We start from the raw sequence: 27,336 nt of genomic DNA on the forward strand, positions 1-27,336 counted from the left end.
CCGTGTCAGACCAAGCGATGTGATTCAGATAAGTTTTTTAGTATTATAATCCCACAAAAAGAGCTCAAAGAGCTGGTGGAAAAAAACAGCGGCAGAGGATTGATTTAATGATAGCTTAACATGCCTCACTGTACAGAGTCCGCTGTGTACTGCTGGTCTCTAATGGAATTAATAACTTTTATGGCACTGAGAAATTGGATACGGTTATTTAATCAAAAACTTATCTACTTGTACTTGTACGAGCAATAAGCATCGTTCAATCATAAATAAAATATGTAAATAATGTTTTGCAACGCATAAATTAACCTGTAACAACTTAAATTATTTCAGTTTAAAAATTATCAAATTGCGTTCATTCTCAGGCGTGGCGAACTCCGCCACTGATTTCCCTATTGTTGATAGCTATTTAGATACACTTAAATAGTTTTAGCTAAACGATTTCTTTAAACTGCAGCTGCAGATACTAATTGTTATTAAAAACTGTTTATTTTATATCCCAATAAGTTGCTTCTCTCGGTGTTTCACAATTACAAGTCCGTTCGTATTGTGTAAGGTTGTGGAATTTAAAGGGCTTTGGTGCAGAAAATGTAACAATATGAATTATTCTGTGCTCATGCTTTAAGAATTTACTGCTTGCTCCAAACACAAAATCTGTTTTTTGACTGTTTTCAAAATTTTCGCTACACGATCAACAAGCAAAGCAGGCGTGGCTAAAAATATTCTTTTGTGTGAGCGCTAAAGGCGCATGTAAACGAAAGACGATTTTGACGTGTTTTTGATAATTTTGTAATATATGCTTTCAATTATTTACACTCGTAAAACTGAATTATGTTTTGCAGTAAATGAAGGTAATTAGAGCTAAACTGAATGGACAATCTTTAATACAAAAATATTTCTAATATTATAAATTCTTCTTAAAAATATAACTTAAAACTCTTAATAACATATAACATAATTTTTATTTTTGAAAAGGAAGTAGAAAAATCTACAAAAAGATTTAATATACCGACAAACGCAAGCAAGTGCACGGAAACTTGCCATAGTAGGCAATGCAAAACGCAATCGTTTACACGCTTCTTCATCAGCCAGCTTGCGCTCATCTGCTGCGCTGTGTTGCGTTTAGTGCGTTAAACAAATTTGAATCGTCAAGAGGCGAACAGTGCGTTACTCGCGTCCCATCTCGCTGCGGACGACGGCGTGTTTATGTTCGTGTCACGGGCACGATCGTGCGTGAATCAAAGGCGCCTTTGATCGACAAGCAAGCTGACAGCACAACGGAGCATCCAAAGTGATCAAACGCATAATTTTGATATCAGTGAGTGTGTAGTGAATGGAATGCTACCAAGCGAAGAACAGATAGTGCAAGCAAGGCAACGAAGAAGAAAAGTGTATAGTGCAATTGATTTAGTGCATTAAGGCTAGCTTATTGATGCTTGGATGTGATAGGCAAAGTGTTGACATAAAATTTATGTTGTGTAAACAGGCGTGCATTACGTTACGCTAAATGTGATGTGATATGGAGTGATGAAGTAATATAATGTGCATCGTTTGGTTGAGCACCATGCATTGAGTAAGCGTGTGTAGAAAAGATTCGAGAATTCTTCCGTTTTCATAGAAGTGTTTAACCCGCGATTCAATCATCACACTGTGACGTGCGAAGAAAGAAAACATGCTGCAGCATCCGACGAGCGATTACTATGAGCTATCTGTGGCCACCAAACAGACGCCCCCAACGTTTAGTCCACAGGGTGGTGGTGGTGGTGGCGGCGGTGGAACGGGAGCATTAGTGATTAACAGCAATAATAATAATAACAACAACAGCAATAGTGTGAATAACAACAACAACAATAGCAGCGCCCCGGGCGACGCCGATCTGGAGCTGATTGCGCAGAATGGGACAAACGTCGGGTCGGCCGCCGATCGCGAGTCGTTGCCGAGCTTCGGCTTCACCCAGGAGCAGGTGGCGTGCGTTTGCGAGGTAAGCCACCCACGAAACGTTCTAATGCACGATTCCCACCGGGGTTTTTTGGGGGAAAGCAATTGAGCCGGAAATGTTTTGAGAGCGTCAACAGAAATGAAGTGCGTACGGGGTGACAAGGCGATAGAAAGATGTTTAGCAGCGAAGGACCTGGACGTGGCTTTGTGGTTAAGAATGGTGACCTTGACAGGCGACGCGTTTGCGCAGGCCCTTTTTGGCCATTGTGTTTGGTGATGAAAATGTCAAACGGATTAAGAGGTTTTTGGTCGCCCAAACTTTGATCCCTTTTTATTGTTGAAATTCTTGAATGTCGCAGTTCGTCGCAGTTGAGTGGTTCCTGAAGGTGGAAACGCAATGCTTGTTGGAAATTGGGACAGAAGACTTGCATTCTTATTGATGATCTCGTTTTTATTTCGAATTTCTGTTAGAGTTTTCTCTCAAAGGAAGGAATTCCTCGCAGAATTTGTCACTGATCAGATCACAAAGACGATATTTATTGACACCAACAATCCAACATCCAACCTAAAGATGAAGATCCAACAATACGATGATTGAAAAACAGATTAAGAGACGACAAAAAATAAAGATTGAAATGTATAAAGATAAAACTATTAAGGCAATCACGCAATAGTGTGAAACTAATAAACAAAGACTCAATTTTCCTAACATTTCATAAATTCCAACAAGAAACAAGCTAACATAACTGGAGACAATTTTGTTGAAGGAAAAGTCGAATATTTATCTAAATATAAAAAAAATTGCTGTGTTTGTAGATAATTCCACAGAAATAATTTAGATTAATATATAAAGAGAGCTCCATCAATTTGGATTAATCACTTCTCGAAGTCGTTCTTAATTAAAATTCTTCAAATACTTAACCATTAGACATTGTATGCATCTAATAGCATCAGAACAGTGTTAAATAATCAGCAATAATTTCTCATGTTTCAATGAGCAATAAAATTAATATTTCACACTTGTTTAATACTGATCTTTCCGTGGCCTGTGGATGATATTACCGTATCCAAAGCGTACACAAACAGGCAAATTTGGCTAACGTTGCCTCCCCGTCCGTATGATTATTTTTTTCTTGCTTGCTGTTTTATTGGCATCACTGTATGTTTGTGGCTCCTTGTGGTACTAATCGTTTATCACTGCGATCGTAACAATCGTTTCCTCGGCGCACATAATCAGAAACGTCCGATCATCGAGTGTGTTGGTGGTGCATCATCGTCCGTTACATTAATTTCCATGTTCCCACCTTTAAACGTTGTTGCAGTGTTATGCTTACCACCCCTCTAACCCCCCCCCCCCTCCCACCCCCTCCCTTTTTTTGGAGGATTCCCTTTAATCGAAACGAAAGAAGTGGTAGCCAGCAATTGTTTCGATGGACAGTCCTTAACGCTTGCGAACGTGTTTTAAGGCGGGCGAGCTCATCGAAAGAATCGTGCGTATCGCTGGTTATGTCTTGCCGTTTGATTTCTTTTTCTTCTAATTGCCGAAGACGGTGAGCAGAAGTATTCGGACACCACGACACAAGCTCATGCGTTGATGCTGTCCAGAACCGGGTATAGGTTATGGTGAAGACGATAAATTTACGCTCGTATCCCAACCGACCCTCCCTCCCCCCTCGGGAATGTTTATCTTTCCTTTCCGCTGTTTGTCCACTGACCCCCCCGTCCCACGGAGTTCTGTCCAGGTTATCTGATTTTTTTTTCTCTCCCTGCTCAGTGGCTTACCTTTCCCGGGGGTACCGGTTACCGCGCATAATCGTAAAACATGCTGGCCCAATAGCTTCCACTCGCTGTGAGATCTGATGACCGTGAGGCGATCTTTTAGTCACGCCAGCACCGGGGTATAGGTGACACTGTCACGCGGCAGAAAAGTGAGAAAAATCGAGCAACAAAATAGTCGCTTCCACAGGTGAGCGAGCGAACGAGATCCCGCTTGTGGGTCACACGAGTGGAACAAGAAACCATTAGCCCGAACCATGAATCAGCGCCGAAGGATCGCGCCGTTCAGGTGATCGCGATCGATCGATAGAAAATGCGAACAAATTGTTACCACTATCAACACCGTGGTATTTGTGTGTGTGTGTTTTCGGTTTTCGGTGCCAACACAACCAGGTCCCGCTTGTTTATTTACGACCGTCCACCCAAACTGTGAAGCCTTCGCTGCGTCGAAACGGCTGCGGAGTCGCACTCCGTGGGGGGTACGCCGTCTGAATGGGAGGAATCCGGCGAAGAACACATTCCCAGCATCGCCAGCGGGGTGTAGTTTGGCTGGTGCGTGTGTAGCCACAGGGAAAGGCGTTGGAAAATGCGGGGGTTTAAAATTGGGAGAACTAATTACATCTAACAAGGAGTGATTTAGACGCACCCAGGGAGCTGTGTTGGTTTGTTTGCCCATGCTGATGGGCTATAATTTCCAATGACATGTGCTCAAATTTTAGTGTCTATATCGCATTATCATTTTAGTGTGCAATAATATTTCCCTCCAGGGTAATGTTGGAATGATCACCCGCTCTAGAACTGGAGCAGCTGGACATAGAGACTTTTGGGTTTAATGCAGCCCAACCGATTGATTATGTTCTTGGACGGGACTGTCTGCTCCTTAAAGCCTGCTTTCCATTGGTTCCTTTTGATTATATAATTGAGAACTTCGTAAAGTTGGAGTTGGATTGGAGATCAGCGATTCGAATTGCAGCAGATTCATGTTTGAATGATCGTTGGCACACAATTCTGCCATTGAGACCAACATCGACAGTGTTGATAAAAGTGATCTCGAAGATCTTCGTTTTGAAGAGTTTGGCAGTTTACTCCAGTTTTTAGACGAATTTATTTCGATTTCAACATTTCTCTACTAAGACAACCTTCAATTTGAGTAATATTGCTATAGTTTCTTACATCTTGAACCATTATATAGCATTTCAAAGATGCTAAATTTCCGTCTTTCAAGCATCAAACAGGAGTGACATATTCATCCATAAACCGCCATTAGACATTGAGCAGTATCAAGACCCTCAAAAAAACGGTACTGGGATAGAACTTGGAAAACAAAAAAAAAATTGTATCGCAACGCCACTCATCGTTTCAGCGTGGAGTTAGCCTTTTCGATGGCTGTTTTGTTGTGTCTCTGCTTCGGTAACCTCTCCGCTGGGATCTGGGTCTGGCATTATACCTAGGTGCATCCATATGCGTAGCAATGTATGATGGTGGCCAGATTCAGTGCCGACTTCCTCCGACTTCGGTCTAGTTTTTGGCGGTACCAGCAGCAGCAGCAGCTAGTAGGGGAATAAATGTAATTCGATATCATTTGCCAGTTGGTCGACGTATCCCCGGACCCGCAAGGGCCGACATTTGAGCCCTCTGTACCGTAAATGAGCGGTAAGGTCTGTTTGTGTGTGTGTGTGTTCTCGTGGATGAAATGAGCAAGAGGGAACTCTTAAAAGCGATGCATAAAACACTAGCGCATGTAGTATATTTATATGCCACACGCACACAATATCCGTGTTTATATGTTGCCTCCTGTCCATTCTTCCTCTGCCGGTCTGGTGCTGCAAAACCGAACGGTTAAAAGTGCAAATAATGCAGCAGGGAAAAGGTAAACTGCACGATGCCTTTTATGGGCTTTCTTGAATGATTAAGACTTGATCCAAATTCGCTGTGCATTTGTTTGTTTGCAAGCTTAAATTGAAGCTCACAAGTTCTTCTTGAAGATCAAGAATTCAGAGTAGAGTACTGGTCGAGATAATTCATAAAAGTCGTAGTCTACCACACCAACCGGAATGCGTTAATTGATCAGCATATGGTTCCAGCTCGTCTTCAAGATGCATAACCCATAACCGATCCCGGAACGGTAAAGAGCTTCCCTTGAGAAGCGGTTCCTTTCGTGGTGTCCTTTCGTGCACCGCACAGCAAATGTGCTAAACAGATGATTGTTTACCCTTTCCCGTATTTCATCGTTTTGGCTGGCCGTTAAAAGTGCTTCATAAACACTTGAACATTCCTTCGGTGCTGCTCGAGGTCTGCGGGCAATTTTACCGTTCCCGTCCGGAGCACATCCTTCGAGGTTTAGCACCACCGGCATACAGCCGGCTTGTACACACATTTGGAAGGAATTAAGGAAATGAGCTAAAAAGTGGGAAAAAATGGGTTCGAGTCAAGAAGGATAGCGTGTTATTGTTGAGGAAGTGCAAATAAGTGGATGGAAGGACACTCGACGACAATCACGGACAGTTTCTTTGCGTGGAAAGTCAAAAGGTTTCTTGAGGGTTTTTAATAAAAAGTTGGGCTAGAATGAGTTGAGGGAAATTAACTTCAATAATTTCTAATAAATGGCAGCGTTTGCAGGATCAATTGAATTATCTTAGAACGTAAAGAACTTCTACAAGTTAACCAGTCTGTCCCCACTGAGTCAAACACATCTTCATAAATTTTACCAAAACACTTCCGTCCCACCCACCAGGCCCACCGAAAACAATCTTCAATAAAACACGTGTTACACAAGACGTTCTATTTTAAAAGCCAACTATTAAAACTCTTCCTCATCTCCCCCGCCTAATTCTTCTTCACTAAATATCCGTTAAAACCGTTAATTTTAACCCTCTAGCAGCAAAACACCTTAACAGTTCAATGACAACCGTACGTTATGTGCTCCAATCGGGCAGATTTTATTGCAACACGTAGCGAACACCTTTTTTTCCATCGGTGCGCATCCTGTCAACATTTTCGGATGTCGTAAAACATATGAAATTTTCCTCATCATTTTAGTGTCGTTCGGAATTAATTCCGTCAAACTTCGTCACTCAATCTGACCGCGTTAACACGAGCCAAATAAAAAGAAAAAAAAACAAGAACAGCACCGTCAAACTAACTTTCGTCACCGAGTAAAGGTGAATCTTTCTGCTACGTTGTAGCACAATTTGCACTAGAGAAACCTGTGCAGAAGAGCGAAAAAAAAAGTACAACCGTGAACCGTAAAAACTACGAATGATCTCTTCTGCTTCTTCTGCTGGTTGTCCAACCCTACCGTAGACCAACGGTAACGATGAATATTTGGCCACGGTAGCACTGATTTATTAACTCGTCCCAACCCGAACGGAACGGCAGCGGCCTGCGCTGCGGTGGTAACGCCACGAAGAAGCGGGTTTAAAAATAGATCATACAATTTAATGTTACATATGTTGGATGCAACAGAGCCGGCCACTGGTGTAGAATGTTGCCTTACGGGTGGTATTTGATATTTCAAGGAAGAATGTTTCGCCGGAGCTCGTGGCGTGAATTGCCACTCGAAGGCGACAGCATTACGTTTCGTCAGTGCTTTTCCCATCATTTTGTCAAGCATCTAGAGCATTTAAACTATTTCTGGTAAATCAAACTTGGGATGATATCCGAGCAAGGACTTTAGTACTCGTTAGCTCTAATACACCTGTATTAGTATAACTTGACTGGCGAACTCCAATATTCTAGACACTCGTGCACCTCCTGGGGTTTCAGTAAAATTTTCCTGTAAACGTACTTCATCGACATCTGGTTCCTGTCGCCAACGATTCTGTATTGCTGAAATACGTCTCAACCTTTCACCTGAACGCACCTGCTTCTAAGTCCACCGCCGGTGCTGCTAATCCGCCCGCATCGATCAGTTCCGGCGTAACTCAATACGACGCGCGCTTTCCCTTTCGTACCGCGTACGACCCGCGTTGCGATAGGTGAAACTGTCCTGTGCCGGCGAACGGTGTCGCCGAAGCCAGCATTTTTAGACCAGACTGTACGCAGGTGGTGCAAGTGCATGGCAGAACGAAGCGGACGACAAATGTTAGTACCCATCCGCTTACCGGGACCGGGTCGGGTCGGATTAAAGAACCGATTCGCTTCCAACACCCACCATACCGGTGCTCGCGGTAAAATGACCGTCTGTGCGGGTGATGGACATTTTTGGAATGTCGAGTTAAACAGCTAGAGGGCGACCAACAAAAAAAAACCCCATCCATGCAAATGTAAAAACAAAAAAAAAACACAAAAACCCACCTCAGCCAGTTCCGCCCGGTGCCGAACAATATTTTAAAATAAAAGTGCAAATGCGTTGGGAAAATATTTTCCCACCGAAACAAAAGTGATGCCGGTGGCGATATCTGATAGTTGCAGGTTGCAAAGTGCACAACACCGCACCGCACCCATTCATGTGCGTGTGTGTATGTGTGTTGTGGGAGGGAAGGGGGGAGGAGGTTTGTGTCCGTTTTTTTGTTGTTGTAAGGCGCCTAGAAGGACATTACGGTGGGTGGGGTGGCGATGTGAAGGGAAAGCGAATAACCACCGTTGGATCGCGACATGTACAGTCGTCCATATTTGGGGCCGTTTAATTACAGTAAGTAATGCGCGAAAGGTAGCACCAGTAGTTTCTGACCTAGTAGGGTTCTTTGTTTTCATTACTGGGGATGCACGACTTAAGTAGCACTCTAAGCAAATTGAGTACAATAAACGAATGGTGTGCGAAATTAGAGATTTTACACTCTATTTTGCGATAGAATTTGAACACTATTTTGAAGATCGCCACAGATGTCATACAGATCGATCTTTGGTTTGGCTGAAATACCTTGATTCTTCATCTAGTTGCTTTATCAGATTGTTTGCCACTCGGACTAGACAATCATTGTAACTAAAACTAACACTATTCTAAGAAAAAACACGGTAAACTGCAGGTGCTCGTGAGTACACAAAGCAAGGACAGTAGACAAAACAGACAATATAGAGAAATAAGACAGGAACAAAACAGAGGAAGGAGCAACAAAAAGAGACAGCAAAATAGAGGATGACAGATAAGAACGACAAAGAGATACCATAGTATAAATGATCAGAATAAAGATTGAACTGCCCGAAAACAAACAATAAGAGGATCGTTAGAGCCAACGCAGGTACGGCGCTGATCGGGGTACATTCAAGGTCTGATGGGTTGGGTTGTTCGGTGCCATTTTAATGACGTGACAGACCTACCAAGTCTAACTCTTCGCGTAGTATCCAATAAAAGGTATCGTATCGGAAGATACTCCTCCATTAGTGTTCTCCTTACACATTGGACGTCAGGTTTGGGATATTCAGGAACAGTACAAATTAGATTTGATTCAGTTAGGATTTCAGTTCCAACACGGGACGTTTTGTCGAGTCTTTCATTGGGAGGGATCTTTGGGGCTCGGCATTAGGGCCGGTTGAAGAGGAGAAGTATATTTGATTTAAAATCTTGAACTACACAAACAATCTCCTTACTTTTTAATTGCAATTTTGACTCATTTGGACTATAGATTAATGACGAGCTGCTGATTAATGTCACTCGCTAGCAAATGTCTCACTGACTCCACTACAAAGTTGTCGATCGTTCGCCTCTAGGTGTCACCTTTCCGTGGTATTCTATTAATTGTGATTAATTAATACGGCTCGTGTGCAGTCGCTTACGTACGGCGGTATCCTTCTTCCCTTCCTGCACCGTGTTCCCACCATCAATCACTCCACAGTTTTGGCTCGCCGATCAAATTCAAACTCCCCACGTTGGGATGATTTCTCGCACCGCAAAATGCATGTAAATGTCAAAGGCACGCTTCATCACAATCCGCTTCCCGGTCCGACCGGCCGGCCCCGGGGTACCGAATGTGGTGATATTATTAGCCAACTTTTTGCTACATTGTAGCGAAACGATGATCGTCAGCAAACGGCTTCGGAGGACAACTTTTCCACCAGCCAGCTAGGTAGCGGGTCGGTCCCACTGTCAGTTCGAATCAGTCATCAGCCGCTATTGAGCGAAATTAGTGTAGATCCATCTAATAACCATTGCTTTCCCTTCCGCCAGCAACAGTTGGAGGTGTTCGAAGAAGAAAGCGGGCAAAGGGACACGACATGGACCGACCGTAAAGATTGGCATCGAAGGAAAATTAGATTTTCCGTGCTACCACTTCCGGCAAACGTCAAACCGGGCCTGCCATCCGGAGGGATGCAGGCAGAGCGTGTGGAATGTTTTTGGTTGTGTTTTTGTTTTGTTCGTTGAAACTAATTCAATATCTCTAACGCCTCTATCCCATTGCACCCTGGGGAGTTGGTGGAATCTTCCGGCGCTAGCGCTTGCTGGAATGTCCCTTAGGGGATGATAGAAATAAGATACTGGCAGTCGGGAGGGATGGCAGGCCATGCTAAGTACTGACACTGTAGGTGTTGAATTTACGAACTTCCTTTTGCAATGCGGTAAATTAGTCCACAAATAATGTCATGATATTTCCTGTTCCTGGTGCCTTGTTGGGGAGGAATTTGTGGGATGTAAACACCCGGAGATCCTGCGCTACCATAGCGGGAATTGAACGTCGAAGAATGCAACAAAGTGCTAGTTATGTTTTAAACAGCACAGACACAGAAGGAATCGCTGTGATGGTGCGCATTAGGTCGTTGTCATCATCAGCATCGCACCGAAGATCTAATAAACTTGTCATAACCGTTAACATATGACCGTCAGATGGTTTAGCAAATGGAGCAACCGATGCGCACATAGTGTGTGTCAGCAAGTTCGGAACGAACAAACGTTCGGGTCGCTTCGAGGAAGTCGGTGGCCACGATGCGTTGTGACTCCCGACCCGGCAGCATGTGTGGTTGATTTATTTTCATTTGCAACTGTCCCGGCGGTGGGTTCGGTGGGACGTACCGCGATGCGCTAAACGGTTCGTAAAGAGCTCAGGTCCGTTCGTTCGTTCGCAAGCCAGGGAGCAATTTTGGGGAAGTGATGTTCCCGAAGGAATGGGCGAAATACGCCTCTCGGATGGATAAAATACCAATTTTTACCTTGTTTGCATATTGCTTCCTATATTCCGCAGGTTCTACAGCAGGCGGGCAACGTGGAGCGGCTAGGGCGATTTCTCTGGTCCCTGCCACAGTGTGATAAACTGCAGCTGCACGAATCCGTCCTGAAGGCGAAGGCGGTAGTCGCGTTTCATCGCGGTAACTTCAAGGAGCTGTACCGTCTGCTCGAACACCACCAGTACTCACCGCACAACCATGCCAAACTGCAGGCCCTCTGGCTAAAAGGTACACCTTCGCAACATGTTACAGGGGAAAAAAATCAATTCTTTCGCAGGACAAATAGCCGGCGTTCAAGTGCGTTTGTTTAGAAGTCTAAATTTATCATCACCCCAGCCCGTCCCAAGCTGCTTGATGTTCTGCGTAAGTGAAAACATATGCCGCGACCGGGCAAGCTCACGGCTTGTCATCTTCACCAGCGTGTGCACTGCCGGACGGGTTAACGTACGCCTGTTTCGATATCTTCGGTGGGCCGTTCGAGCATCTCGGTGATCCAATTACCGAAACCTCCCACCGGCATCCTCCTGCCGCAACCGGGGTCGCAAAACCGTTTGATGATGGTGCTTCGGTGCTTCTAGCCGCGTCAACTCAACCGGACAGCCGGTGCCGGATGAACGGCAAACTCCATGGCAACCATGGCAACCTTCAACAAAGTATACGGGAGTCCGTACACTCGTGCGATCTCGCGCCACTCCTTGCTTAGGTGCAACGGCAACGGCAAACCATTGCTACGACTCCGAATTTGATGGAAGCCTTTTTTGACAACCCTACATGCTTGAAATGTCCGACGTTCCAAGCGCCATAATGCGTGCATACGTAGGGTGCAAGTGATGTAAAAACCTGTGCGAAACCCTACAAATGCATTTAGCAGAACCGTGCGTAGCAAAGGGTTTTAGACATTAACCGTGCCGTTGTATACACTGCGTCTGGTGCATTCCGGGGTCCGTTTGTGTGCGGCGGGTTGAGTGGCTCACTACCGGTCTTAAGTGCCTTCGATGATCCGATCCGCTTGAACCTTTTGATTGACATTTCATTTTATGATCGATCGACTCTTTCCCGTTGATTCGTGCTACAAATCCCGAGCGCGGCCGGGCGAAACTCGACTGCGATAAGCTGATCTGTCGTCGATTGTGGTGTTGTTGGTTTTTTCGGTTGATTATTGTTGGGGTTTTTATTTCCTAAAAAAACCACCCCCAGCCGCCTCACCGTGGCATGCTGAGCCGGACGCTCACGGACGCCCCTTTCCTGGAATGTCGCACTGGTCGAGATGTGGGGGACGCGGGATCCAAAGTGTCCCGCTGTCTCTTCGCTGTGGTCAGTGGTAGACAAATACGTTAGACACTGACGGTGGATGGTTTTTGGGACGTTATTCAGTTACGTTTACGCTGGCAAAACCTGTTTACTGATCCAACATTTCAGAGCTCCGCGCGACTGATCAGTACGAATGTGAAGAAACAGACGGAGACGGCGAAGTGGACAGAAAATTCGAATAAAACAATAATAAAACCTCAGCGTGTGCTGGCAACTTCCACCCATGTACCGGAATGGATCTTCGCATTCGTAGTGTCCGTAAAGCACTAAAATATGTCCAAATGGAACCGAACATGAGCACAGAAGCGTCACAAGATCGAAAGATGATCGCGTACAACGCAGTCGTGGTTATGCCGTGTACATATCCGCTGTGAACCTCAGAGCGGCACCCGGACCTGCGATATTCCAAATCGGACCGGAGAAGCAATTATATTTATTTGTCTATAAAAATTATGGACCTTTAAGCATTTTATTTCATTTCGATATACACCTCGCTCGCTGAAGGTTGGTGGAATCGATCCTTCTCCCTTGGTAACACACACACACACGCACGAACGTACGCGTGCGAGATGAACCGAGAACTTGACACCTTCCCGCGTACGGTTTGCTGAAGTTTATCCTCGTCCTTACGATGCTTGCTTACAGATCGGAAGGTCAGCCAGCTGACGGCCGGCCACAGCCCACGATGCTGGAAGATGTATTTTGTCTTAGTCTTATATTGCCCGGCCTCACCAGCTCAGTTGACCACCACCACCACAACCAAAACAGTTCATCTGGGGTGGCCAAACCTATCACGCGCATCTGATCTGAATGCGCTGATAAGAGTGGCGGGTTCAGGTAACCGATCTGCTGGATCTTTCCAGCACCCTGGAAACCTCGACATTCCTTCCGATCTTACCGATTCGAACGCAGCGATTGCCGTCCTTGCCGTCCGTTTGTATTCCTTTTAGTTTTCGGGCTCGGTTCTAGAACCGGCGTCTACGAAACGTGTGACAAATAAACGGCTCACCGCCAACCGAGGGGTCATCTGTCAGGGGGAAGTATTCTCGGCAGGCAACGAGGTTCTCTCTTTCTTTAGTAATCCATTCTCTGTCTCTCCGTCTCGTGTGTCTCCGCAAAGTGACATCGAGTGTCAGTTTTCATTTTTATTAGTCTCGGCGCGTACGATAGTACAGTTGTTAACGAAACCGGCCGTGACTGGAGCGATGGAGACGGATCACTTGTAGATATCTGGAGGTCGAATGTGGGTTTTTTTTTGCTTTCACGATCAGATAGCCTACCCTACTGGATCGTTGTGGGTGGTTCTTTAGTCTTTAAATGATAGAATTCTTCAGCTACAAAATGTAAATGCCATTTGCAAAGCAAATAAGATAAGTTTAGAAAACTTAGTTCATGTAAGAGTGTTAAGCAATAGTCAGTAGTCAGTCAGGCAATAGCAATAGATAACTCTTTTACAGGAACACACTTGAATCGTGGTGTTTCTACCAACGAATTTATTCTGACAGTTCCCGAACGTGGATTCGATCTTCAAATGGTCTCCGGGAGACTCTGCTTCCTGGAAGCTGTTTGTTTTTTTTTTCCTTTTACTCAACGCATAAAGTCCAATCTGTCAATAATTATTTATATGCGTTTCTGATGGCACCTTTTAATTTAGTTAAACAACCAAATTCCCCCTCAACGCTTCGAAACCGGATTCTCCAGGTCCAGCACAATTTGTTATTCAAATTTTCACCCCGGGGCTTTTGTTGGCGAGGGGTGAGCACACCGATCGATTTGTTCTCACCAATAAATCAACCAATTTTCGCTTCGTTGCCCGGTCCCAGGTTGATCATACGGTGGTACAGCGTTTTGAAGAGGATCCCTGCACGCTTCCTACTGACGCGATCCTACACCCGTTTCACACATTCTCCATCTTGGTGCGGACATGTTGGTCGAGTTTTATGAGCATCATAATTTAGCACACGCGTCCCATGCTTTGGTTTTGGAAATGTTTGATTTCGATTGTGCGTTTCCGATACGTGAAAATGGTTCTCATTTTATGGCAGCTACTGATGCGAATCTTCGGACGTACTTTATTGCTAATGCTAGTATTACATCCGGATAAGTTGTTAACATTTGCTGTTTGATCGCGATTAAAGCATTTCGTGAAGATAAAACGCAGATGATAAAGCGTAAACAAAGTGTTTTATGCAAAAAAGTCAAAGTTTTATGCAAAAAAGATTTGTTTATGAATATTCCAACAGATAAAGTTATAATTATTCGTAACTACCATGCATCATTTACGTACTTACTTATCTGGCAGTACAAAGGTCTAGGCCATTTGGAAGAGTCCTCTAAACCGATCACGGTCTTTCTGGCGGACCCATTAACGTCATCACTCCATCTCAATTTGGGCATACCACGCCTCCTCTGTCCATGTGGACGACCTAAAAGAACTTTACGGGCTGGGTCGTCCGGTGTAATTCTCATGACGTGACCAACCCACCGGAGCCTGGTGAGTCTAATCTGCTGTACGACAGTAAGTTCGCCGTACAGCTCATAGAGCCCCGCCATTGCAGTGGCTCATCGTCATTCCACTCATATGGGGCCAAAAATCCTTCGGAGCATCTTCCTCTCGAACGCTGCTAAGAGGGATTTATCGGTTTTAGCCAAAGTCCATGTTTCAGAGGCGAATGTGAGCTCTGGAACTATAAAGGTTCAATATAGTCTCAGCTTCGTTCGTTGCTGTTAGTTAGTAAAGCCTATTGTGGTGCCATCGTCAACTTGGTTTTTGCCTCGATAATCTCCAACCCGAGGTTTTCTGCCACCTGCTCAATCCTATCGTAAGCATCCGCTACGTAGGAGAGCCGTAAATGTCGTCAGCTTATGCCAAGATCTGAAATTGACTTATAGAAGATGGTCCCCGAAGTTTCCACCTCCGAGTCGCGGATGATCCTCTAGATTGAAGAATAGACAAACTAGCCCATCTCCTTGGCACACACCCTTAATGTAGCAGCAAAGGGCCCTGAGAGTTTTCCATCCACCATCCACCTGGCATATGACGTTGGTCATTGTCATTCGTACTAGTCTGGTAAATCCACTCTGGTCTGGTCATCTACTGAAATCACTCTAAAGTTAGGAATCGTTTGATCAACATAATTATGAAATTGTCCTTTTTCGCCTTCTTCCAGCACACTACGTGGAGGCGGAAAAGCTTCGTGGACGACCACTGGGAGCGGTCGGTAAATATCGCGTACGGCGCAAATTCCCACTGCCTCGCACAATCTGGGACGGAGAGGAAACGAGCTACTGTTTTAAGGTAAGGCAAATGTCTCCAAACCGGGCCAAACTTTCGTCCGGCCGGTGGTGAAACTTGCTCAACGTGGAACGTGAGCAAAAAAAAAAACAAAATCGAATAAGGATGAATAAATTCGAACAGCAACATTAAGAGATCGGTGCGAGCTTCGTTTTAACCGTCGACGTTTATCTCTCTACCACCCGTAGGAAAAATCAAGATCGGTCCTGCGCGATTGGTACACCCATAATCCCTACCCATCGCCAAGAGAAAAGCGGGAGCTGGCCGAAGCAACCGGATTAACGACGACGCAGGTAAGTGGGATACGCATCTAGGGTGTCCGCCCTTCCTGCTACCGGACAGGTTTGTGCGGTGTGTATGCTCCTCGTTCCATTCTGGCGATGGAATAAAAGGATACAAACCCGGAACGGATGTCGAAGGGCCTGCCTGCTAACAGGCAAGTTATTTGTTCGCCTTTTTTGATGGTACGAATTGACTGGTCTTTATTATTTCATGCTTTTTTTGTTGTATCCTTTCGGAAGCCATTGTGAGCCACCTCGCCAGGCCGCGTCAGTGAGGAGTCAGGCGTTGGTTCTTACCTATCGGTTCGCCCTTCTCGCTGCCTTGTCGATAGGATGATAGGAAACTTGATAGTTACGGTTCGATGATAAGACTGTTGTTGTCTGCATTTTTCGCCGTGAAAGCCGGGAAAGAAAGCCCATGGAAAACCTTCAACCTGCTGCTGGTTGTTGCCGTGTCTGGTTGGTTAGAAAGTATGTGAAATACGCATCTCCGTAAGGCATCAGCGGGGTTTTTTTTTCTCCCCCCGGTACGACATTCCTTCGTCACGGTGGCAAACGATGCGTGGCGAGCGCAGTAGAAATTGGATCGGATTATTATGATTACAATTAATAATATCCTTCTGACCTTTTTCGAGCGTACGGTGGAGTGTTTTAAATAGATCTTATGCTTTTGTTAGTGTGCCGGTGAGTTTGACATGTCGTTTTTTTTGTTGTTGCGAAGATTGCCCCTGCAGGTATCGGCAGAGATCTTGGAAATCTTCTAAACGGATTAACTGGCGTCAGGTCGTTGTGGATGGAATTGTTTTCCAACAGGCTCATGCGGGATTTATTTTCGGGATAAAGAAAAGGATCATCCTTACAGTAGCTGAAGAGATCCTGGTTAATGCAATCAGGAAGATGGATGAATATTGCGAAATCGCTGCAGCAAATGATGCAATTTGAGCATGTTTTCTGCATCGGTAAAAGCTAAATACTTTTAACTAGCAGAATCATCTACACGTGAAGGATTTTTCAAAGTCAAGATGAAATAAATTTTCGCTTCCTTCTCACTTCCAGGCCGTCAATCTCGGCCTTGATACAATTAGACCCATTCAAAAAAGCTTTCGGGACCTTCTGTTCCTAAAATTTCTTACAATGGGAGCAATTATCACACACCGTCATCCTGTCCCGTTGATTGTCGCTTGTTCTGATTTGTCTTAATTTTGTACCACTTCTTCGGCTAACGATCGTTACCATCTTTATTTGCAGGTTTCTAATTGGTTCAAGAACCGGCGACAGCGTGATCGAGCAGCTGAGCACAAAGAGTAAGTATTTACTTGAAGCTGGGTGCTTCCTGTGTTTTGGGTGTTAATTGTATTGCACTGGCCGATTGTCTCACGTTTGATTTTATTTCGCTTGGAGAAACGTTTCTTGCGTCATAATTGGGGTTGAATAAATGTGGGAAATTTATCGAATTGTTAGTGCAAACCAAAAAAAAAAACCTTTCTTCATTAATGAAACCCACGGTAATTTTTAAATTCTTTGATTGATTTGTCTTTTTTAACAACATCTTACAAGTCGTATTTTCGAAAACGTTTCTCTTGATTGACAAACTTTCACAACGCGCTGGATGTTGCTTCCCATTAGTTGAAGGGTGCGCCTTTCGGTCAGCTATTTGCAGATGCATTTGTGACTTCATTTCGGAAATCATTCCTGTCGTTCGGTGACCGGTAACGACGGTGAATGTCTCTCCCGAAGCTGCCAGCCACCTACGGCGGGGTGGTTCAAAACCCGGGAAAAACCTTTCCAAGCACTGGGAGCTGAAACTGAAGAAGCCTTGTAATGGTCCCTTTCTATGGTACAAATAACAAGGGCAAGAGCATTCGTGAAGCACACGAAGAAAACCCACAGGCACAGAGCCGGCACAGAGCGGCAAGAGAGCCGGGCACGGTGGCCACCGGTACGCACACGAGGAGGGAGGATAAATAAAATGTAAATAAAAATATCAAATTTCAGCCACAATATGGATTTTTCCTCACATTTCTTCCCTCTCGCTCTCTCTCTCTCTCTTACCTCGTGTGTGTGTGTTCCTCGGAGTTGAGGGAAGGAAAACGGGAAGCGGGGGCAAATTTTTCCCACTTACTCCCACCCGAAACTTACGGCGCATCGCTGCGCATTCGATGTGCCTTTTGTTTGTGTCATGGCGGCCTTTTCCAGCCATCCTCGGGAGTACCCGGGTCCCGTGTGCCGATTGCCGGTTTCGGTTCGGTTAAAGCTAGCAGGGAGGCAGCAGCAGCAGCAGTAGTTTTTCCTCACTCGCATGCGCACTTTTCGCCAGTGGAGAAAGACAGCAAACAGCAAAAACTAAAGCTCCCCGGCGAAGGGCTTCGGGCAACTATTTGTGACGGTGCCGGTCTAGTTGCGTCAGCCGTATCAGGGGCCTCCACACTGGAACCCGGATCGTATGGCAACATATGTCCCTTTTGTTGTTGCTTTACTTTCTTTTATGGCCGGAGATGACGGAGCACCGATTGATGGATGCTTCGGCACGATTTAAATTGAGAACGAGTTAGAGCGACGTGTGCGGGATTGTAACCGATCGTTAGTTTCCCGCCCCACAATCATGACGGTGGTTTAATGGTTTACGAGGACAGAAAATTCCTACGGCAGATTTATTTAAACTAAGCTCAGTTTGCAATTCTAAAGCAAACAATTCGCACAAATCATTCTAGTGGAAAGTCATGAAAAATTAATAAATCACAGTGTTTGCGCCTGCAGGTTAGGCAATGCGCATATCAGCTTACTAAAGGATTACTTACGGTGTATTAATGGGTGGTTTGTGAACCACTCAATAAGAAACAGAAAATCTCTTTCACAAAAATAAAGCATATTTTTGTGAGATCAGCTCAGTAATGGATAAAAAGCTTCAGTACGACTCAATTACTTAAGGAACCCATCATTGGCCATGTTGTGTGAAGGAAAAGAACTAAAACAAAACAAAATGATGCATAAACAACATTACATCGCTGCCGATTTTAAGTGACGCTTGTTAATTGCTTATGTAAACAGTTTTAGGTGTGCGATCGATGGATGCACTTTCCGATGCGATCTCATGCAAGCGTGATGCGTTTATGTTTATGTTTTGCTTGATGAAAGTGTCTGTAAACAAAGAGTGGAATGAGGCACTTTTGATCAGCTGTTAGATGTTGGATTTGAAGTGTTGATCAGTGATTGATGAATTGAACTGTTATGTGCATTAAGAATGGCTGATTCCAGCGCTTGCAAGTGTGTGATGTCTCCCTCGTAGCACACTTTGGAATGCATTTGCTTGTTGTAGCATTCTACCGTCCCGTAGCTGCAAAACAAAGGAAGGTTAGAACGTGTGCGAACGCACTCCACCGACAGTACACGTACAGGCAGCGGGTAACCACGCAACAAAAGCATATAAACAGCATAAAAAGCAAACACATAACACCGTGTGCAACTCGAGCGAACCAACCTTGTACCGAGCGGGGAAAGGATTCCGGGAAATTTCCCACCACTGTGACGCACTTTTGGGGGGGGGGGGGGGCGGTTAATAGGGCTTTCGTGGGGGGAATAAAGGATCGAAGTTTGTGCGCTTGTGGGTGGCATATAAAAAAAGCGGGGGTTACACCACGCGCTGGGGCCACCCTAGTTGCTCCATTTGCGCATGGTTTTGGTTTTGCTAGTGTAAGGTGAAACTTGCCGCGTGGAATTGTTTGCTAAAATCGTGGCGAAAGTTTATGCATTTTTTTGTTTGCCAAACTCCGATGATGGCACTTGATCTTCGCGTGAAATGGAACACCAGTATTTTTAATTACAATTTGCCACGAGATTTGGAGCTTGGATCTACGTAGGCTCTGGTACAAACTGTTTGTGGCGTGAATAAAAGGATTTCTCTCGTCTTATGCGTTCTTTTAGAGGTTTAAACTTGCAACCTGTTGCGTGCATGGTTTAAAGAGATTTGAACCTGATTTAAGAGCATCATTTGATGAAGACCTGTCTCATACGTATAAGATCCTCACAGCATAAGTCACAAACCGAAGTCCGCGTCCGTTCTTGGAAATGGGACCAACAAACGAAAAAGAAAATGGCTACTCTCAAAGGGCGAACTCCCATGAAGAAAATCTCGCCCGTTCGCTCTTGCGAATCTCCAACACGGCAAGGATTCTCCAGCAAAAAACGGTAGAAGGCGACGGAAAATAAGCAACACCGTCGCCGAAAACCGCCCCTTTAAATGATAACGCTCCTATTGGTGAGCGCAAATGCTTTACAACGACACAAATTCGCCCTTTTTCGGTTGTTGGCCAAGGTGCCAGTAAATGGTTTGGGGGGGGCTGGGAGGCGAATGTTTGCGTATGTGTTTGCTCCACGTGTGTGTTCGTGCTTGGTACCAGTTACTGGAGCACCGTTGGGACGGGGGAAGGAAAAAGGGCAAACCTTCCTTTTCCCGATCCTTCTTCCATAAATACGCTCATTCCTATCTAAACAAAGGCAAGCAAAACGAGAAACTTGATCCTCGCGCGAGGCCCGCCCGGAGAATGGCGGGCCGGTAACAGCGGTAAGATGGATGGCCCCCGAGTTTCGGGGTTGATGGGCTTTTCCTTTCGGACCACCACCACCGGACCCCGGGGCCGGCATGTGATAGTAACATGGCAGGGGAGTTGGCGAGGGTTGATTGTGGTTTCATTGTGTGTTTTTTTTTGTCGCTGCTTCTGTCATCCACTCTCCGCTTCTCTCGCTCTCTTTCGCTCGGTTTCGCTTGCTCTTTCCGTCCGACACCGGTTTGCGCACGAAGCGTTACAGAACGAGCGCGCCTACGAACGATCGGCAGTGTAACGCTCTGCTTCGTAACCCCTGGTGGTACAGTCGATGCATTCACGGAAATTAATGGCGTATCGGATAACATCGTGGTAAACCCTGCCTCTCTCCCACTTCCCACTTTCCCCTCCTTCCTTTCCTTGTTCACAACACCCTTCGCTTTGCCTACTATGCCCGTTTGTTTCGACTCAACGGTGCACGATGACGATGATGATGATGGTGATGATGCTGCGCGCCCGTCGCGTTCAGATATTGAGGTAGATCATCCCAAAAGTTAGAAAGCTTAAGCTTAAGCCGGTATGTGTCAAATAATCGAGCAGATTTCGAGTGGCGAATCGGTAACGGGTTGCATCAATCACATATGGACATAGATTTTTGACATAAAGAATTACATTAGGTATTCTGTACCGAGATTTTCAGGATATTTATTTTTTATTTTAGTTTAAAATTGTATCTACATTTTTTATATACATAGATACTTATAATAATTAACCTTATTTATACCTCAGTCAATTAAGCCGTCTCAACAAAAAAAAAGCCGGTTCAAAAACCTTTATGAGCTTATTAATCCTACTCGGTATTACATGTCTTTCAAAAGATTGGTTCTCAAGAACTCAAGAATTCAATCCGATGCTGACAACTAACCCGTCACCCGTCACGCCACATGTTAAAAAAAATCAAAGGATTATATCTAATTCGCTCTTTCGTTCTCGTTCGTTTAAATACTGTGATTAAAGAAACATCACAGTTTTGTTGTGTTGTGTAAGTTGTGTTCAAAGTAGGCGGTGTAGTTGGTATGCGATCCGTACGTAGCTAAAACTGGTGTATAAATAAAAGGAGAAATCACATGCATGTCACATTTTCGAGTGTTCAGTGTGTTAACTGACAAACGTTCGAGTTTGAAGCATGATCCTTAGAACGACGTTGCGAATATATCCGAAGCATTTTACTGTATCAACGATGAAGAACATGGCAAGTGGAAGACACTGATACGGCCGGACTCGAAGAATATAATCCAGATCATGACGGTCATGGTGCGGCACTAAAAAAACTTTTTTAAACAGTGATTGAGCATCGAAGCAGCCTATAATGCTGATAGATTGATAAGAGCTGGACGAATTATTTGCTGGCTTCCCGTCAGTATGGTTATGACGTTCTCATTACGAGCGATGATTGCTGTACCATGAGTAAGCCAGAGATCGAGAAGTTTAAGGAACGGACGTTCATGGCTTTGAAGAGAAGAGCTATAACGAACTAACTGGCAACGCTTAGAGTACGGAGGTTTCGTTGAACATGTATTTCCATACACCTTGCGTTGTCGTGTGAAAACTTCTTCGAATCATTCCCCTCGTGCTATAGCTGTATTAAGGAAGGACACCAATCAAAGAAGCATACTTCAGCCAAAGAAATTGTATAGCACTCTCAAGCATCCCATTATCCAAAACTGACATTCCAAATGGTGCAGGTAATTAAAATCTCTGTTTGTTCTTAACAGCACATGCTTAATTTTAAAGCAGTCGGTGAATCTCGAATCTAACAGAATGCCAGGGCCTTTTATATAAAATTCCATGTACAACGGTAAACCGCAACGGGTTTAATTAAAGTAAAGGACTACAAAATGTTAGTTACTCTAGATCGCTTAGTTTGGGTTCCGTGTTGTTGAAGTTTGACATCAAACGGTAAAAATGTATAAATGCAGGAAACAGTTCCATGAAGTAGAAAGTAATACATCACCATATTTTTTAAAAGGATAGAAGCTACGAGGGTGAGCTAAATTAAATGAGCTTTCGCATCACAACGCAACAACAAACGGTATGTTCATCTGTATGCTATTATAATCGAGAGAAATAAACGGAGGACGCAAACTTCGGTTCAGTTTTAAAGCATAATTTATGTTTCGTGTTATTTTCAAGGCAATATTTAAGTGATGTTTAGACTTTATAAACTGTGAACTGGAAAACTGCAAGTAAATTGAAATAATAATTTACCTTTTTTGATAAATTTTTTTTAACTGATTTTTTTATAAAAATAATTATTGTTAAACACCAGAACACCAGAAGTTTAAAAAAAACTTATTAATCATGCGTATTTATGTATTTTTTTTTCCTTTTTTAACATCCTAAGCCTATGGGAAATATGGCCTAACCTAGTTTAAACCTGCTAGAAAAATGCTTTGTTTTGATATTTGTCGAGCAGCTGTCGAGCACTTTCATAAGCAAAACAATCTAACCATCGATTCCCAGGCTTATCTGGCTTGGCAGTTTGTATGGGGAGCTGTAAGCTTTTAAGCCTGGAAACGTCAAAACGCATACAAAAAACTGGCTTATCCCGTGATCTACCCCATTTTTAGCAAAAAGAAACAGAAGAAAGAGCGCTCATATCGAAAACGGAAACAACGATTGAGTGCCTCTGCCCGTGTGTGTGTGTGTGTTGGCCTGGGAGGAGTAAGGGTTGGGTGGAAATTCTTGTGGGTGCGTTTTGGGAAATGACGCTGGGGCGAGCATGTTGAAGGATGATAATCAACAATGACATTATGACGGCATTGACGAGACACGATGTTGCTGGAGTTATTTATGAGTTTGCGAGCGAAGGAGCAAGAGCGAGATCAGTATTTATACGAAAAAGGGAGAGCGAGAGAGAACGATACAGAGTGACACATTTTTATTAAGTGGACAATAGTATTGTGCAGTTTTGCAAGGTTTTGCATCATTTATGAGTTGTTCGCATGTGTGGGTTATTTTATTATTATTTTTACTGATATGGGAATGGGACAAGGTCGCATAATCTGCATAAACAGCAATGCACAGGAGTACCAGATTAACAATTTGTCAATTTGAAGGATATTATGTTGTGCTAAACTGATTAAGCGGTTGATAAAATTGTTTTGAAATTATGCTTCTTGAAGACAAATTAAGTGACCGCTTACACTACGTTAAGTTAGTGACTTAAATGAAAGATTTTGATTTTGGGGTTTTTCTTCGGAAATTGAACAAATAATTTTTACCGACGGCAATTTTATAAACCTTAAGAAGAAGCAATTTGGTTTTCTGGGGTTTCTTTCAATTACTCACACATATCTTAAATACTTCTGTTTTAAGTTAAGTTATCAGATTGTTAAGTTTGTTGAAGAATTCTTTTGAGAATTTCTTTTTTGACAAGTACAATAATAAACAATGACTAAACCGATATTAACTTTATCAGTGTCTATACAATCAACCATCGCATCGCAAATTTAATGCGTTTCAGTCGTTTTAGCCCTAAAAACGGAAGATATTTTCCATACAATTTACATGAAAAGTAAGACAATCCGTTACGTCAATTATTTGTAGTCTTAATATTGACCGAAAATTAGGACAAATAGTTCAATACAATTTCATACAAGTAATTCGTTACTAGAAGCACTGCATCGTCAGGATAATATGTTTACTATATGAGAAATCAACATCCTATATGTTGTCAACATCTTAGAAGCATTCTTGATTGTTTGAGAACAATTCACTGGCATTAGTTACGCCATTGTTTAATGTTTTTAATTTCAAATGCCAATCCTTAGCTTAAGCTGGTCCTATGGTTGCGTTGGTCTGAGTATCTTCTGAACATAGGCTTCGGCACCGGAAAGCAATGGAAGAGTTCCAGTAACCTACAGGCTCGTTATGCGAAAAACTCACAGAAATGAGGTGGAATTAGCAAATTTATCATTAAAAATGTAAGGAAGATATTTATGAAATTAAAAAAATCTCAGCGTTGCTGGGAAATTTGAATTATTTTTCATCCAAAGGTGAAGGTTACCGAATCTTTCGCTTCTATTTTATACCCTTAAACTGCAGCCAAGCCTAACTGCATTCCTTTATTTATCATGTCCTTACTTTGCGTCGGATATGCCGTCACCCTAATGAGCTGCATTGTTTGATGGTATCAAGGGACACGCGCCCATTTGTCGTCGGTGGTCCCTTACGGCCCCCGGCTGGTGTTTGACAAATTTCGCCACAAACAATTGCGCTTGTTTCATCCGGTTGTTTGCTGCTTTAGTTTTGTTTTAACTACTTTTGTTTATCAGCACACCAGCCAACACAGATAGCTTTGTACATGTGCCGAATTTTATCTGTTTGGTATGTTTAAATAAAAAAAAACAAGAACATTCCACACACACACGCGCACGCCGGAATGTAGCTAATTAATTCGGGAAGCGTGAACTTTAAATTGCCAGTGTGTTTAGATCGACCAATTAATTACGGTTAAGTGCCAGAGCGCGTTTGGAGGAACCGTGCGGTCCCATCGGCCATCGTTCACCGTGCGTACACAGGCACGGAATGTGTGCGTCCGCGGAGACCCCCCCCCCAGTTTGCCGACGGCATAAACTATTTATTTTATTTCCTCAGGACTTGGGTGCCGCCACCACTGCCAGCACGATGTTGGTTGGATGATTGTTTTATTTCTATCTTCTATGTTAGAATGGCTGCTCGCATAATTAATTCTACACTCTAGATTATGGATGTGTGGGGCGTATGCAAAATATAATATTGCTATTCGATGGATAGACTTGTCTTTAACACCTTAGTTTGGTGTCCATTTTCAGGACTTCCTTTTACCTACATGGGAATATTAAATACCCTGTTTTTGGTGGATTCGATATATTTAATCCGTTTAAAATAAACCACGATGTGATTAGAAGAAGCGGCCACGTGCTTCTGCTTTGTAAATATTTGGTTTCTCATTAGCAAACTCCCATCAATAACAACTGGAAGATTTCGTTCCTTAAAAGACAATTAGCTGAATTGAAATAGATTGATCCATTCGAAACCAATTAATTACGTTCAAATCGCATCTAAAACAGCGCATGGAATGGAAACAAATTGGGTGCTAATGTGCGGTTGGTGCAACTGCCCGACCCGTGTGATGGATTGTGATAATTTTTTATCGCTTGATTACTTTTTTTTAAATCCCCCCGTGCTTAACATTGTTTTCTCGTTTCCATCTCGCTTTCAGCACGGGAGAATCGGACAAGCAGCATCTCGACTCGTCAAGCGATTCCGACATGGAGGGCCCAAGTTTGGCCTCGATGACCTCCAGCAATGGAGTGCTGCATGCGACTTCCGGTGGTGGAATACATCTCGGAACGAGTGGCGGAACCCTTACGTCGAACACGGCCGGTGGAGGAGTTACCGGGGGTGTGCTGGGCGGTGGTTCGACCGGTGGTTCCGGAGCAGGCGGTGGTGTTGGGCTTGCTTCTGGGTCTCTTGAACATCATCACCAGCACGGCGCACACACGCACCATGCACACCACCAAGGTTCGGCTCATGCGCACACACCGGGAGCACAACAGCAGCAAGGACAAGCGCATTCCCATGCACACCACAACCATCAGCAGCAGCAACAGCAGCAGCAACAGCAACAGCAGCAACAACAGCATCTGCACCATCATCATCATCATCATCACCAACCACAACCACTAGGTACGCGGAATGGCAACCTGATGAACATTGGGTCCGGTGTCGGCAGCAAAACGGCATCGATCGGATCCCTCTCGGCGGCTGCCGCCTATTCGCACTTTCACAACGTGATGGGTTCGATGCCACTGTACGATATCGGTGATTATCAGCACTTATGATTTTAAGCCAGCCAGTCACATATCCTTGCCGGGTGTGGTAGGGATTAAGGGAGGAGCTATAGGCAGGGCTGGCGTATCCCTGGTTCCGGGCAAACGTACGCGCGATCTTTTGCTAGTGAAATAATGCATCTTAACTCAATTTCAATTCCGGGCGTAGCGTTTCATTTTCTTTGTGTAATCAAAAGTTTACGTCTAAGAATAGTGTATTTAAATGAAAATGGAATGCATATACTAGAACAACTCAAAGACGCACGCAAGTGTTTTTCGTTATCAAAAAGAAAGAAAGTGACATATAATCGGTAGAAGGGTGAGACAATACAACAAAATCAACAGCCAAGAGCCTTAAAGTATGCTATACGCTTCGCAAATAATAACATATAACAGAGATTGCATACATTTAGGCGGAAATAATTATACGCCTCAAAGTATGCATCCTTCACGGTAAAATATCGCAATTGAATGACATTTGCATGAATTGTGAGAATTGTTTTAACATGCAGAATACATTTCAATGCATTTTAACCTCGTTACACTAGCCTAAGGATAACCTATACAGTGGCCATTACCATATCTGCGCGTAGCAGTCGCCAAGCAACAGTTTCAATTTCCATTGTCCTGCCAGAATGTTCCCAACCATCAAACCGACGAGCAACCGAGTGCGTTCCCATAGTGACGGAAAACACACGGATCCTCCCCCTCCGCTCCGATAAGATACAGTGGCTTTCACTATTACGCAACAACAGGCAACAAACGTGGCATCAAACATCCGCACATCGGATGGTTCGCTAGCAAGAAACCAACAAAATCAGCGACATGATACCCTCTCATTAGTAGCGCACCGCCGTTCGCGTATTATCCTTTCGGCAGTGTGGCTAAGAATGCAATGGTACACAAACAAATCATTGTCGGATGATTGACACCGGTGGAAAATGTATCTCTTCGCATGGTTGTTCCGAGCTCGCCTGCTGGGCACGTGACGTGTGCAGGCATTATAATTATTCCATCTTCGACGCTACCACCTAGACAAGATTAGGAACACCTTGTCAAACGTGCTGTTTCACCCACTAGCCGGTCACGTGTAGGGTAGATGCCGATTTCAATCCGTTCGGTGTAACGCCTGTTTAATGGAGCGCACTAATAGGATTCCTTTCGGGCTAAAACATTCGTACGCCGGTTATTATCCTGGGTTTGTTTTAATTGGTAACACAACG

General features: G+C 44.1%; 1 protein-coding gene across 1 annotated transcript; it reads left to right on the forward strand.

The window, feature by feature from the left end:
- Positions 1-1,669: 1,669 nt before the first annotated feature.
- Positions 1,670-26,125, forward strand: LOC128710305 (protein sine oculis-like). Its single transcript, XM_053805356.1, has 6 exons — positions 1,670-1,978; positions 10,827-11,037; positions 15,291-15,418; positions 15,604-15,708; positions 16,945-17,000; positions 25,504-26,125. The coding sequence occupies exons 1-6, from the start codon at positions 1,670-1,672 to the stop codon at positions 26,123-26,125; spliced, it is 1,431 nt and encodes a 476-aa protein (XP_053661331.1).
- Positions 26,126-27,336: the final 1,211 nt, after the last annotated feature.

Source organism: Anopheles marshallii, chromosome 2 (genome assembly GCF_943734725.1).
Source record: "Anopheles marshallii chromosome 2, idAnoMarsDA_429_01, whole genome shotgun sequence".
Taxonomy (NCBI): domain Eukaryota; kingdom Metazoa; phylum Arthropoda; class Insecta; order Diptera; family Culicidae; genus Anopheles; species Anopheles marshallii.

Coding starts and splice junctions, on each gene's coding strand:
- LOC128710305 (XM_053805356.1), top strand. CDS start 1,670: ATGCTGCAGCATCCGACGAGCGATTACTATGAGCTATCTGTGGCCACC. Junction 1,979..10,826: donor AGGTGGCGTGCGTTTGCGAG/GTAAGCCACCCA, acceptor TATATTCCGCAG/GTTCTACAGCAGGCGGGCAA. Junction 11,038..15,290: donor GCAGGCCCTCTGGCTAAAAG/GTACACCTTCGC, acceptor GCCTTCTTCCAG/CACACTACGTGGAGGCGGAA.